The sequence below is a fragment of the Coregonus clupeaformis genome, chromosome 19 (genome assembly GCF_020615455.1).
Source record: "Coregonus clupeaformis isolate EN_2021a chromosome 19, ASM2061545v1, whole genome shotgun sequence".
Classification (NCBI taxonomy): domain Eukaryota; kingdom Metazoa; phylum Chordata; class Actinopteri; order Salmoniformes; family Salmonidae; genus Coregonus; species Coregonus clupeaformis.
Window position 1 is genome coordinate 55,757,462 of NC_059210.1, and position 15,865 is coordinate 55,773,326.

Genomic DNA, 15,865 nt, shown 5'->3' on the forward strand with positions numbered 1-15,865 from the left:
GAGGAGGTGGAGGGAAGGGGATCATTTGAGTGTGTTTGTACAGAAATGTGTGTATGAGTTTGTCTGGACTGGAGGGAGGGGAAGGGTCTGATGACACACTTCCTGCAGTTGTCCCTGCCCAAGGGGCTCTCTGTTTGTTTCAGTCATCACACCCACGTGAACGTTCAACGCCACTGTGTTTTCCAACTCCGGTCCTATTTAATATTGTTGTTTCTTTCAACCGGACAGCTTCCTGACCCCTCATACAATTAGCTTTCAAAGCCACTCCCCTTGGTTGAGGCAAGGGAAACCCCAAATCCATCAGTCAGTGAGCCCATAGACCCAACAGAAAGGAGAGGTTGCGATACTAAAGAGACTTTACACTCCTAAAGCCCACTGAACCAACACCAGCCCAAACCCATTCCTGCCAAGAGGTAACTGGCTAGCTGGCTCAGTCACAGTTCCTGTTTTTCTTTCCATGCAACTGCGGGTGCTTCCTGACTTTGGTGTGTTGTTTCCCGCCTGGTTGACAGCGTGCTGCTTTGAGACTCCTCTGAGCTGACTCAGCTCTTCGCTCCAGTCCACAGGCTTAGAGCTCGGCAGAGCAGCGTAGGAAGAGACACAGACACATCTCACTCTGGACATAGAGGAACTTACAGGGAAACGGAGAGCACCCCATCCTTCCTATAGTCCTGCTACTGCTTCCCCCCAGCTCTTTCTCCCCCAGCTCACCCCAGCACAGGGAGCTCCACAGGCCCATCCATTGTTCAGCTGGTGGAGAGAGAGGGAGCGAGGGAGGAAGGTGTATTTCGGGCAACCATTCATGTGCAGGAAGTGTGGCCTCAGCCCCAGTGTCAGATGTTCTTTCCTTGCCTCTCTGGTTCTCTGGCTCTGTATTCCTCATTCTGTCCTTCTCTGCCTGCCTGTAAGCCCAGCGACCTGCCTCAGTGGTCAGCCCTACCGACCGGACAGGGAGACAGGATGGACTGCCTGGCCAGTGGCTACCGCAGGTCCCGATCGCTGCGCCGCCGTATCTCCTCGGGTAGGTGACCTTTAGGAGGGGACCTTGGAGTTACAGGAGTAGGTCACACCATGCTGGACACAGTGACACTCATCAAATGATGCAGGGGACCCCCAAGGCCATGTGATGTCACCCTTGTCTAGAGCCTACAGAGTATGAAAATGAAAGATTTTGAATAGTGTTCTCTAAAGATTGACTTTGGATGTTGAAAATGAACCGACGCCACAAGTATTGGTTTTGGAGAAGGAAAGGTAAAACTGTTTCTGTTGTTAAGATGTGGAGACTTTGACTGCGGTTCTGTTGGATTGGAGTCAATGGTTGCAGTTATACACATTTCCGCAGTGAGAGGGGGATGTACTCTCTGTGTATATCTTTAAGCAGGCTCCATACTGAAATGTAGACTATATAAACTATATAGAATCAGACAGAGTACAGGTATGAGGCAGGAGTAGACCTAAGTGAATAAGTGAAAGTGATTGATAGAAAGTGAAAGTGTCTGAGAGAACAAGGGAAGGTGTGCAAATGGTGATTTGAATGTAACAACTTCATCCCATTTCATGATCCAATCTAAACCTGAGTCTCAAACCCTCTAGTGTATTTCCTAAGCCTGGGATTTGTGTCCCATGTCCCAACAACATCCCTGCCACCCACACAGCCATTTTAGGAGCATGCTAAGCCCTCTCCTCCAGCCCCGCTGGCCTCTATCCTGCCCCACATTAACTGAGATGACATGCAGCTAATCTGTATTCTCCACCAGTGAGGGACCCATTTTATGAACATTATCTTTGGCTGTGGTCCCAGACATCAGCTGCTCGGTTAATTATTCTGCTCATGCTAAGATATTACAGCTCTATGACCATATGTTTTTAAAAGTGACATATTGTGTCACATAAACAGGAGCAAATCACACGAAGAAGTTGTTGACACGAGAGACAGAGAGAGTGATTAGGAAATTGATACTGCCCTGCCCCAGTGTACTATCTAGGTCTGTCTAATTTATTCATAATATAACTTGTTTATTATTATTTATGTAACTAACAAGTATTTCATCCAATATTACAATAGATTTATTTCACAGCATTAGGCAACAGCTATAAGACCCATGAGCTGTAATCTACATTACATTTACATTTACATTTTAGTCATTTAGCAGACGCTCTTATCCAGAGCGACTTACAGTTAGTGAATACATTTTTTTTTTATACTGGCCCCCCGTGGGAATCGAACCCACAACCCTGGCGTTGCAAACGCCATGCTCTATCAACTGAGCTATATCCCTGCCGGCCATTCCCTCCCCTACCCTGGACGACCCTGGGCCAATTGTGCGCCGCCCATGAGTCTCCCGGTCGCGGCCGGCTGCGACAGAGCCTGGATTCGAACCAGGATCTCTAGTGGCACAGTTAGCACTGCGATGCAGTGCCTTAGACCACTGCGCCACTCAGGAGTAAAAAAAAAAAAAAAAAAAAAAAAAATGTCTGTAATCTGTTTGATTCAGTCTCATGGTTGAGATACATGGCATTGCTGTCCATGACTGATGTTCTTGAGCATGAGCACACTTATAGCTACCAGCCTTGGGGAAAATACTATCTTGCTCTCTGAGTCCTGGGAACCGTCCCCGCTCTCAAGTTCCTGTTCCAACCACTGTCCTTTTGGCAACATTTCTGATGGCCCATTACCCGATGGTGTGTGTGTGTGCGTGTGTTGGGGAGAGGAGGGGTAACTCTCACTCCTTTCATTGTAGAGGAAAGGAAAAGAGAGGAAAGGGTGTGAAGCATGCTTTCTTTCTGTGGGCCAGCACAGCCTGGATCGATATTTGGTTTAATGCAGATGAGAGCACTGATGGTGCTTTAAAGACAACTGGGAACTCAGAAAAATACAAGGTCAAATCATGACGTCAGCGATCTTCAGGTCGGAAAGTTGGAGCTCTAGAAAGACGCCAGAGTTCCCGAGTTGGAATTCGGAGTTGGATGACCGTTCAAAATAAGTTTTCCCAGTCAGAGCTTGTTTTTTTCCGAGTTCCCAGTTGTTAATGCTCAGACAGAGACGGCAGGGTATTCCCTTTGAGTCAGGAATCAAAACTCCTCAGTAGTGACCTGTGAATTCATTCGGTTACATGACAGCTCGATCAGCTGTTCGATTTCACTCACCGGCATGTCAACTGAGCCAGCATCACAGTCAAACGGATTGGGAAGTAGGTCCCAAAGTACTTTTCCAAGCATTGGAGGTGAGCAGTCATCACTCGTGTGGGACACTTACTGATGCTGTTTTCTATTAGAAACATGCACAGCCGAGGCAATGGGGCATGGTTCACTTTTGAAAGACTGTCTCTCCAATAACAATTATTTCCTCTGAATCCACTGATTCGGTCACTCATCTGTGGAATGTTTTTGTATTTCCCCTGCATGATTACGTTCAGTTCGTTCAGTTTCCCAAATATGTCTGTTACATAGGCAAGGAGACACATTTTATTTTCAAAGTCAAAGAAAGTTTTTTTTTTTTTACATCCATTGTGAATGATAACAGTTCCTCTCTCAATGCGAAAGATCTTTCAAACACTCCCCCTCGATAACCACCAAGCCTCGGTGTGAAATAGAACATTGTCATGCGCTGATCCCATTTCTCCAGATAGTTTTGCGAACAGGTGTGCGCGCAGTGGATGTGGTTTGATGTAGTTTTCAATCGAAGTTACCTGCTGTGGTATACGTATCTCCGAGTTTTGTGCTCAGCTCTTTTGCCACTAGTTGCTCTCGGTGTATCATACAATGCGTCCATATGGCAGAGGGAGACACATTCATAACTAAAGTGCAGAGGCCTGCCCGGTGTCCCGCCATAGATGGAGCCCCATCTGTGCAAAAGCCCACCATTCGAACCGATTGAATCAGTTTTTTGTCAATATAGCCACGTAGCATGTTCGGGAATCTTGAGACAGAACAATATGTCCTCGTGAATAGCATCCCCCAACATGTATAGTGAACAAAAGTCAATGCATGGGCATCTCGGCCCTCACAGCCATTTGGAGAGCATAAGCTGGGGAGTTTTTGCGTCGTTCAGTCAGAGTTTCCTCTTGATTGCTAGCAATAGCATAAATTCTTTGTTCAACAGTGTTATCTGACAAAGGTATTGTTGTGAGTTTCTGTGCCTCTGCCTCCCCACACATTGTTTTCACCATATCAACTGCGGCCGGTAATTTCAAAGTCTCTGCAATAGTGTGTGGTTTCGTAGCGTAGCGGGGCTAGCCATTCACCGTGGGACTGATTCAAGTGCAGCCTTTTCCCATGATTTAAGGGGTCTCTCTGGTTGAATTTAATCTTTTAGATTTGAATAGTTGTTATTTAGATTTTGAAGGTTAACCACATTACAAAGATTTTGTATTTTTTTGGGGGGGGATTTTGGAAATTCTCCCGCTACCCAATTTTCATATCAGGCGACCCCTAGGCCGCTGCCCTAACCCTAACCTTAACCCTTTTAGCTAACCCTTCCCCTAACCCTAACCTTAACCCTTTAACCTAACTCCTAACCTTAACACTAACCTTAACCGTAACCCCAAGACTAGCTAATGTTAGCCAGCTAGCCACCTAGCTAACATTAGGCACAACAAATTGGAATTCGTAACATATCATACGTTTAGCAAATTTGTAACATATCATATGAATTGTAATTCGTAAACATATCATATGAAATGGATGATGGATATCCACAAATGAATACATACCATACAAAACATAACATATCATACTAAATGGAGTGTGTCGGATTTACGTACAGAATAATACGAAATGCTCTGAGACCAGGTTGGCCAGCTGGAAGGAGAAAGCTGGGAGCAGCAGGCCTTGCTCCTTTCAGCACACTCATTGTTACAATGTGGGGAGGGTCACATGAGAGAGGACTGGAAACACTAAACACAGCATAAATATATGGTTACTAGAGAAGACCCTACATTGACCGCTGCGTCAGTTCAGTTGCATCATGTAAGATGAGTAGTCACAGTGGAATAAACCATTTATATTTTTGATTGGGGGGGGGGGCATTATGTTGTCAATTTGGAATTCCAGAATGTAGCGAATCTAAATAAACATTCATATTCTATTCATCTCTTTATGTGTGTCCCTCTGGCCATCTGGTCATGGCCAGCTGTTCTCTGGCTGTGATAGTGATGATGGCTGTGGGCCTGGGTTAATGAGCAGGGTTACTGAATGGGAAGGGGGGAAGCTCCCACATGGAACAACCCAACCATGTCTACAGCTTACTAGGACATAAATCGAATGAGAGGTGATTTGACCATTGGGAACTGTCAGCACATAACTATTGTTCAAGGTTATCAATTCGTTGTGTGCACTTATGTTGTTTTGAGGCACACAGAACAATAATGTAACTGGAAAAATTAAGGAAACACTTGAGTAAATGAGGGATAGAAAGTATATTGGAAGCAGATTTATTTTTTATTTTATTTTATTTTTATTTCACCTTTATTTAACCAGGTAAGCCAGTTGAGAACAAGTTCTCATTTACAACTGCGACCTGGCCAAGATAAAGCAAAGCAGTGCGATAAAAACAACAAAACAGAGTTACATATGGGGTAAAACAAAACATAAAGTCAAAAATACAACAGAAAATATATATACAGTGTGTTCAAATGCAGCAAGTTATGGAGGTAAGGCAATAAATAGGCCATAGTGCAAAATAATTACAATTAGTATTAACACTGGAATGATAGATGTGCAAGAGATGATGTGCAAATAGAGATACTGGGGTGCAAATGAGCAAAATAAATAACAATATGGGGATGAGGTAGTTGGGTGGGCTAATTTCAGATGGGCTGTGTACAGGTGCAGTGATCGGTAAGGTGCTCTGACAACTGATGCTTAAAGTTAGTGAGGGAGATACAGTGGGGAAAAAACGTATTTAGTCAGCCACCAATTGTGCAAGTTCTCCCACTTAAAAAGATGAGAGAGGCCTGTAATTTTCATCATAGGTACATGTCAACTATGACAGACAAATTGAGAAAAAAAAATCCAGAAAATCACATTGTAGGATTTTTAATGAATTTATTTGCAAATTATGGTGGAAAATAAGTATTTGGTCACCTACAAACAAGCAAGATTTCTGGCTCTCACAGACCTGTAACTTCTTCTTTAAGAGGCTCCTCTGTCCTCCACTCGTTACCTGTATTAATGGCACCTGTTTGAACTTGTTATCAGTATAAAAGACACCTGTCCACAACCTCAAACAGTCACACTCCAAACTCCACTATGGCCTAGACCAAAGAGCTGTCAAAGGACACCAGAAACAAAATTGTAGACCTGCACCAGGCTGGGAAGACTGAATCTGCAATAGGTAAGCAGCTTGGTTTGAAGAAATCAACTGTGGGAGCAATTATTAGGAAATGGAAGACATACAAGACCACTGATAATCTCCCTCGATCTGGGGCTCCACGCAAGATCTCACCCCGTGGGGTCAAAATGATCACAAGAACGGTGAGCAAAAATCCCAGAACCACACGGGGGGACCTAGTGAATGACCTGCAGAGAGCTGGGACCAAAGTAACAAAGCCTACCATCAGTAACACACTACGCCGCCAGGGACTCAAATCCTGCAGTGCCAGACGTGTCCCCCTGCTTAAGCCAGTACATGTCCAGGCCCGTCTGAAGTTTGCTAGAGTGCATTTGGATGATCCAGAAGAGGATTGGGAGAATGTCATATGGTCAGATGAAACCAAAATAGAACTTTTTGGTAAAAACTCAACTCGTCGTGTTTGGAGGACAAAGAATGCTGAGTTGCATCCAAAGAACACCATACCTACTGTGAAGCATGGGGGTGGAAACATCATACTTTGGGGCTGTTTTTCTGCAAAGGGACCAGGACGACTGATCCGTGTAAAGGAAAGAATGAATGGGGCCATGTATCGTGAGATTTTGAGTGAAAACCTCCTTCCATCAGCAAGGGCATTGAAGATGAAACGTGGCTGGGTCTTTCAGCATGACAATGATCCCAAACACACTGCCCGGGCAACGAAGGAGTGGCTTCGTAAGAAGCATTTCAAGGTCCTGGAGTGGCCTAGCCAGTCTCCAGATCTCAACACCATAGAAAATCTTTGGAGGGAGTTGAAAGTCTGTGTTGCCCAGCGACAGCCCCAAAACATCACTGCTCTAGAGGAGATCTGCATGGAGGAATGGGCCAAAATACCAGCAACAGTGTGTGAAAACCTTGTGAAGACTTACAGAAAACGTTTGACCTGTGTCATTGCCAACAAAGGGTATATAACAAAGTATTGAGAAACTTTTGTTATTGACCAAATACTTATTTTCCACCATAATTTGCAAATAAATTCATTAAAAATCCTACAATGTGATTTTCTGGATTTTATTTCTCATTTTGTCTGTCATAGTTGACATGTACCTATGATGAAAATTACAGGCCTCTCTCATCTTTTTAAGTGGGAGAACTTGCACAATTGGTGGCTGACTAAATACTTTTTTCCCCCACTGTAAGTCTCCAGCTTCAGAGATTTTTGTAATTCGTTCCAGTCATTGGCAGCAGAGAACTGGAAGGAATGGCGGCCAAAGGAGATGTTGGCTTTGGGGATGACCAGTGAGATATACCTGCTGGAGCGCATACTACGGATGGGTGTTGCTATGGTGACCAATGAGCTAAGATAAGGCAGGGATTGCCTAGCAGTGATTTATAGATGGCCTGGAGCCAGTGGGTTTGGCGACGAATATGTAGTGAGGACCAGCCAACAAGAGCGTACAGGTCACAGTGGTGGGAAGTATATGGGGCTTTGGTGACAAAACGGATGGCACTGTGATAGACTACATCCAATTTGCTGAGTAGAGTGTTGGAGGCTATTTTGTAGATGACATCGCCGAAGTCAAGGATCGGTAGGATAGTCAGTTTTACGAGGGCATGTTTGGCAGCATGAGTGAAGGAGGCTTTATGGCGAAATAGGAAGCCGATTCTAGATTTAACTTTGGATTGGAGATGCTTTATGTGAGTCTGGAAGGAGAGTTTACAGTCTAACCAGACACCTAGGTATTTGTAGTTGTCCACATACTCTAGGTCAGACCCGTCGAGAGTAGTGATTCTAGTCGGGTGGGCGGGTGCCAGCAGCGTTCGATTGAAGAGCATTCATTTAGTTTTACTAGTGTTTAAGAGCAGTTGGAGGCTACTGAAGGAGTGTTGTATGGCATTGAAGCTCGTTTGGAGGTTTGTTAACACAGTGTCCAATGAAGGGCCAGATGTATACAAATGGTGTCGTCTGCGTAGAGGTGGATCTGAGAGTCACCAGCAGCAAGAGCAACATCATTGATATACACGAAGAAAAGAGTCGGCCCAAGAATTGAACCCTGTGGCACCCCCATAGAGACTGCCATTGGTCCAGACAACAGGCCCTCCGATTTGACACATTCAACTCTATCTGAGAAGTAGTTGGTGAACCAGGCGAGGCAGTCATTTGAGAAACCAAGGCTATTTAGTCTGCCAATAAGAATGCGGTGGTTGACAGAGTCAAAAGCTTTTTTTTTGTCATTTAGCAGACACTCTTATCCAGAGCAATTAGGGTTAAGTGCCTTGCTCAAGGGCACATCAACAGATTTTTCACCTAGTCAGCTCGGGGATGAGAACCAGCAACCTTTCGGTTACTGGCACAACGCTCTTAACCACTAAGCTACCTGCCGCCCCAGGTCAATGAAGACGGCTGCACAGTACTGTCTATTATCGATCGCGGTTATAATATCGTTTAGCACCTTGAGCGTGGCTGAGGTGCACCCATGACCAGCTCGGAAACCGGATTGCATAGCGGAGAAGGTACGGTGGGATTCGAAATGGTCTGTGATCTGTTTGTTAACTTGGCTTTCAAAAACTTTTGAAAGGCAGGGCAGGATGGATATAGGTCTGTAACAGTTTGGATCTAGAGTGTCACCCCCTTTGAAGAGGGGGATGACCGCGGCAGCTTTCCAATCTCTGGGGATCTCAGACGTTACGAAAGAGAGGTTGAACAGACTAGTAATAGGGGTTGCGACAATTTCGGCGGCTAGTTTTAGAAAGAAAGGGTCCAGATTGTCTAGGCCAGATGATTTGTAGGGTCCAGATTTTGCAGAGCTGGTGGCAGGGGTAGTGGTAGCCAGGTGGAAAGCATGGCCAGCCGTAGCAAAATGCTTGTTGAAATTCTCGATTATTGTAGATTTATCGGTGGTGATAGTGTTTCCTAGCCTCAGTGCAGTGGGCAGCTGGGAGGAGGTGCTCTTATTCTCCATGGACTTTACAGTGTCCCAAAACATTTTGGAGTTAGTGCTACAGGATGCACATTTCTGTTTGAAAAAGCTAGCCTTTGCTTTCCTAACTGCTTGTGTATATTGGTTCCTAACTTTTCTGAAAAGTTGCATATTGCGGGGGCTATTCGATGCTAATGCAGTACGCCACAGGATGTTTTTGTGCTGGTCAAGGGCAGTCAAGTCTGAGGAGAACCAGGGGCTATATCTGTTCTTAGTTCTGTATGTTTGAATGGGGCATGTTTATTTAAGATTGAGAGGAAATTACTTTTAAAGAACAACCAGGCATCCTCTACTGACGGAATGAGATCGATTTCCATCCAGGATACCTGGGCCAGGTCAATTAGGAAGGCCTGCTCGCTAAAGTGTTTTAGGGAGCGTTTGACAGTGATGAGGGGTGGTCGTTTGACCGCGGACCCGTTACGGACGCAGGCAATAAGGCAGTGATCACTGAGATCCTGGTTGAAGACAGCGGAGGTGTATTTAGAGGGTAAGTTAGTCAGGATGATATCTATGAGGGTGCCCATGTTTACGGTTTTAGGGTTGTACCTGGTAGGTTCGTTGATAATTTGTGTGAGATTGAGGGCATCTAGTTTGGATTGTAGGATGACCGGGGTGTTAAGCATATCCCAATTTAGGTCACCAAGCAGTATGAACTCTGAGGATAAATGGGGGGCAATCAATTCACATATGGTGTCCAGGGCACAGCTGGGGGCTGAGGGGGGTCTGTAGCAAGCGGCAACAGTGAGAGACTTATTTCTGGAAAGGTGGATTTTTAGAAGTAGAAGCTCAAACTGTTTGGGCACAGACCTGGATAGTGTGATAGAGCTCTGCAGGCTATCTCTACAGTAGATTGCAACTCCACCCCCTTTGGCAGTTCTATCTAGACGGAAAATGTTGTAGTTGGGGATGGAAATTTCAGAATTTTTGGTGGCCTTCCTAAGCCAGGATTCAGGATTCAGATCCAGGATTCTGTTGAAACCACAGACGATTACGTCGGCAGACCAGTCGTGATGGATCGGCGGGGCTCCGTGTCGACTCTAGGAGGTCCCGTCCGGTTGACAGAGCGGTAGATAGCCGGGAGATGTGCCTGACTCAAGGCTAGCTCAAGGCTGATTAGCCAAAAACAACGTTCATTTGGTTGCAGCTAGCTAGTTGCGATTATCCAGTATTAAAGGTCCAGTGATTCAGTGATTCCGGCAGAAAATCCGATAGGTTCTGGGTCGATAATGCACTGTGCAGACAGTGCAGACTGGCCGATAATAGTCCAGGCTAGAGCTGGCTGGTAGGTAGTGCAGGCCACGGACAATGGTGAAAAACCGCTAACTGTGGCTAATAGCAAGTAGCTAGTTAGCTGGTTAGCTGGCTAGTCCCGTCCGATAGACAGAGAGGTAGATAGCCGGGATATGGGCCTGCTCGAGGCTAGCTCGAGGCTAACTGATACTAGATTCGGGGGCAGTGGTGATTAGCCTACAGCAACATCCATTCGACATCCATTCGGTTGCGGCTAGCTAGTTGCGATCCGGTGTTAAGGTCCAGTGATTCAGTTATTCCTGCAGAAAATCCGATGTTCTGGGTGAAAACCGCTAACGGTGGCTAATAGCAAATAGCTAGTTAGCTGGCTGGCTAGTTTCAACTGGAGATTCTAGATAAAGGTGAGTAAATAATAGAATCCGTTCTACAGTGAGTGAGTGAGTGAGGCGGGTTGCAGGAAAGTATATTTAGTAGAAGGATGAAAAGTGTGATAGGGAAATATATACGTAAAATTAATAAAAACAGATGCTTCCACACAGGTGTAGTTCTTGAGTTAATTAAGCAATTAACATCCCATCATGCTTAGGGTCATGTATAAAAATGCCCAGTTGCCCATTATTTTGGCTACCATGGCTAGAAGATGAGATCTCAGTGACTTAGAAAGAGGGGTTTTAAAGGAGCATAGGGGGTTTAAAGGGTGTGTCACCAGATCTCAACCCAATTGAACAGATGCCTGAGACAACATTTTCCACCACCATCAACAAAACACCAAATTATGGAATGTCTCATGGAAGAATGGTGTCACATCCCTCTAATAGAGTTCCAGACACTTGTATGCCAAGGTGCATTGAAGCTGTTCTGGTGGCTCGTGGTTGCCCAACGCCCTATTAAGACGCTTTATGTTGGTGTTTCTTTTATTTTGGCAGTTACAGTACCTGTAGCTAGTTTTAAAAAATCAGCTTGTATGTACAGTTGTGTCACGGATTCAGCCGAGGCTGCTCCTCCTCCTTGCTCGGGCAGGCTTCGGCGTTCGTCGTCCCCGGAGTACTAGCTGCTGCCGATCAATGTTTCGGTGTTTGTCTTGTTTAGTCTTTATTGTGTACACCTGTTTCCCATTATGTTTGATTGTGTTCCCTTTAATACCCTCTGTGTCTCATTGTGTATTGTGCGTTATTGTTTTGGTCTTTGCGGCAGTTGCCCTTGTGTGCGGGTTTTGTTATTTTCCCTCGCTGTTCGAGGTTGCCAGTGTACTTTGTTTTGTTGCACTGAATCTAGTAAAAGTTCTGCCAGTAGCTCGGTGTCCTGCTCTTGACTTCGCCTACCGCATACACGTCGCCCTGACAGAATAACGCACCTATTAGACATGGAGTCAGCAGGAGCGGCGGTGCCAGCTGGATCAATAGAAGAGCGCGTAGGCTCTCGGCACCGCCATGGAACAGGTGGTGAAAACCGTGGAGCGATGGGAAAGAAGAAGTTGGTCTACACCTCCTCCGACGATACCATCACCATCAACTATGCCCATCGCTTCATCTCCGGGGTCCAGTGGGATTCGGCTCTCGCTCCCGAGGGCTTATGATGGCACAGCTGCCGGGTGTCAGGGTTTCCTGCTCCAGGTGGAACTCTACCTAGCAACCATCCACCCGGTGCCCTCGGGATACGAGAGCGTGTCCGCCCTCATCTCCTGTCTGTCCGGCAAGGTGCTGGAGTGGGCCAACGCTGAGTGGGGGGGAATAGACGCCGACACAGTCAACTATGCGGAGTATTCGATCATCCACCAGAGGGTAAGGCGGCGGGTGAACGTCTATTCCACCTTCGACAGGGGAGGAGGAGCGCGCAGGAGTTCGCACTGGACTTCCGGACACTGGCTGCCAATGCGGGATGGAATGAGAGGGCCCTCATCGACCACTACAGATGTAGCCTGAGGGAGGACGTGCGTCTGGAATTGGCCTGCAGGGACACCAACCTAACCTTCGATCAACTGGTGGACATGTCGATTCGCCTGGACACCCTGTTGGCTACCCGCGGACGTCTGGACTCGGGGCCGTCCATTCCATCCCCCAGCACTTCCGAGCCGACCCCGATGGAGCTCGGAGGTGCTGGTACTAGGAGAGAGACCAGGAGAGAGGCCGTCCCCTGCACCAACTGTGGCCGCAGAGGACACACTGCTGGTCGGTGCTGGGGAGGGTCTCCTCGGAATAGAGGCAGTAGGCCGCGCACTGAAGGGATGGTCTGATCAGTGTGTCGGGAGGTGTGTGGGTGTTTCCGTAGGGGCCACGACGGTGGAAAGTCCGAACCAAGTTCCCACCATGCACATTCCACCTGAATATGCCGATTTGGCTCTCGCCTTCTGTAAAAAGAAGGCGACTCAATTACCACCCCATCGACAGGGGGATTGTGCGATAAACCTCCAAGTAGGTGCTGCGCTTCCATGTAGCCATGTGTATCCTCTGTCTCAGGAGGAGACGGCGGCTATGGAAACATATGTCGCCGAATCGCTGAGACAGGGATACATACGGCCGTCCACTTTCCCTGCGTCCTCAAGTTTCTTTTTTGTGAAGAAGAAAGATGGGGGTTTACGCCCGTGTATTGACTACCGTGGTCTCAATCAGATCACCATCAAATATAGCTATCCACTCCCTCTGATTGCTAGTATGACGGAGTCATTACACGGGGCTCGATTCTTCACAAAATTGGATCTCAGGAGCACGTACAACCTGGTGCGCATTAGGGAGGGAGATGAGTGGAAGACAGCATTCAGTACCACCTCGGGTCACTATGAGTACCTCGTCATGCCATACGGGTTAATGAATGCTCCCTCAGTCTTCCAATCGTTTGTGGATGAGATTTTCCGGGACTTACATGGACAGGGTGTAGTGGTGTATATTGATGACATTCTAATATACTCCGCTACCCGCGCAGAGCATGTGTCCCTGGTTCGTCGGGTGCTTGGTAGACTGTTGGAGCATGACCTGTATGCAAAGGCGGAGAAATGTCTGTTCTTCCAGGAATCCATCTCCTTCCTGGGACACCGGTTGTCCGCGTCAGGGGTGGAGATGGAGATTGACCGTGTTTCAGCCGTGCGCAATTGGCCGACTCCCTCCACGGTGAAGGAGGTGCAGCGGTTTTTGTGTTTTGCCAATTACTACCGGAGGTTTATCCGGGGCTTTGGGCAGGTAGCAGCTCCCATTACCTCTCTGCTAAGGGGGGGTCCGGTGCGTCTGCAGTGGTCGGCTGAGGCGGACAGAGCTTTTGGGCATCTGAAGGACCTGTTTACCTCGGCTCCGGTGCTGGCGCATCCGGATCCCTCTTTGGCGTTCCAAGTTGAGGTGGATGCGTCCGAGGCTGGGATCGGTGCTGTACTGTTCCAGCGCTCGGGTACGCTACCTAAACTCCGCCCCTGTGCTTTCTTTTCTAAGAAGCTCAGTCCGGCGGAGCGCAATTATGATGTGGGGGACAGGGAGCTGTTGGCTGTGGTGCAAGCCCTGAAGGTGTGGAGGCATTGGCTTGAGGGGGCTAAACACCCTTTTCTCATTTTGACTGACCTTCGTAACCTGGAGTACATCCGGGCGGCGAGGAGGCTGAACCCTCGCCAGGCTAGGTGGGCTATGTTTTTCACCCGATTTGTGTTTACGCTCACCTATAGACCAGGGTCACAGAACGCTAAGGCAGACACCCTGTCCCGACTATATGACACAGAGGAGAGGTCCATTGAGCCTACTCCCATACTTCCGGAGTCTTGTCTGGTGGCACCGGTGGTATGGGAGGTTGATGCGGACATCGAGCGGGCGTTACGTACCGATCCTACTCCCCCACAGTGTCCAGAGGGTCGGAAGTACGTGCCACTCGAGGTTCGTGATCGATTAATATATTGGCCACACATGTCACCTTCCTCTGGCCATCCTGGTATTGGACGGACAGTGCACTGCCTTAGTGGAAAGTACACTTTGGTTAAGGACGTGAGGGTTTACGTTTTCTCCTGCTCGGTGTGCGCTCAGTGTAAGGCGCCTAGACACCTACCCAGAGGGAAATTACAACCCCTACCCGTTCCACAATGACCGTGGTCTCACCTCTCGGTGGATTTCGTCACGGACCTTCCCCCCTCCCAGGGGAATACGACGATCTTGGTCGTTGTGGATCGGTTTTCAAAGGCCTGCCGTCTCATTCCTATGCCAGGTCTCCCTACAGCCCTACAAACTGCTGATGCCTTGTTTACGCACGTCTTCCAGCACTACGGGTTGCCTGAGGATATAGTGTCTGATCGGGGTCCCCAGTTCACCTCTAGAGTCTGGAGGGCATTTATGGAACGCCTGGGGGTCTCGATTAGCCTTACCTCAGGGTTTCACCCCGAGAGTAACGGGCAGGTGGAGAGAGTGAACCAGGATGTGGGTAGGTTTCTGAGGTCCTATTGCTAGGACCAGGCAGGGGGAGTGGTCGGAATATGTCCCCTGGGCAGAAATCGCCCAAAACTCACTTCGCCATTCCTCAACTAACCTTACGCCTTTTCAGTGTGTGCTAGGTTATCAGCCGGTCCTGGCACCTTGGCATCAGAGCCAGATCGAGGCCCCTGCGATGGACGAGTGGTTTCGGCGCTCGGAGGAAACCTGGAACGCTGCACATGTCCATCTACAGCGAGCGATCAGGCAGCAAAAAGCGAGCGCCGATCGCCACCGCAGTGAGGCTCCGGTGTATGCACCGGGAGATCGGGTCTGGCTCTCGACCCGAAACCTGCCCATTCGCCTGCCCTGCCGGAAGCTGGGTTGGAGGTTTGTGGGGCCATTTAAAGTCCTGAGGAGATTGAACGAGGTATGTTATAGGTTACAACTGCCCATTAATTACCGCATTAACCCCTCGTTCCATGTGTCTCTCCTCAGGCCGGTAGTAGCTGGTCCACTCCAGGAGAGTGAGGTACGAGAGGCTCCTCCGCCCCCGCTGGACATCGAGGGGGCTCCGGCGTACTCAGTCCGTTCCATCTTGGATTCGAGGCGTCGGATGGGGGGCCTGCAGTATCTCGTGGAGTGGGAGGGGTACGGTCTGGAGGAACGGTGCTGGGTCCCTAGGAGGGACATCCTAGATCCCTCCATGTTGAGGGATTTCCACCGGAGTCATCCGACTCGCCCTGCTCCGCGTCCTCCTGGCCGTCCCCGAGGCCGGGGTCGGCGCACGGCTGGAGCCTCGCGTCAAGGGGGGGGTACTGTCACGGATTCAGCCGAGGCTGCTCCTCCTCCTTGCTCGGGCAGGCTTCGGCGTTCGTCGTCCCCGGAGTACTAGCTGCTGCCGATCAATGTTTCGGTGTTTGTCTTGTTTAGTCTTTATTGTGTACACCTGTTTCCCATTATGTTTGATT

At 48.1% G+C, this 15,865-nt stretch overlaps 1 protein-coding gene across 1 annotated transcript in view; it reads left to right on the forward strand.

Annotated features, from left to right (window-relative positions):
• Positions 1 to 11,980: 11,980 nt before the first annotated feature.
• LOC121532295 (FYVE, RhoGEF and PH domain-containing protein 4-like) overlaps positions 11,981 to 15,865 on the forward strand; it is a 91,643-nt gene continuing 87,758 nt past the window's right edge. Inside the window, exon 1 of the mRNA XM_045205108.1 lies at positions 11,981 to 12,063. Coding sequence (XP_045061043.1) covers positions 11,981 to 12,063 — 83 coding nt within the window. The remainder of the gene's footprint in view (positions 12,064 to 15,865) is intronic.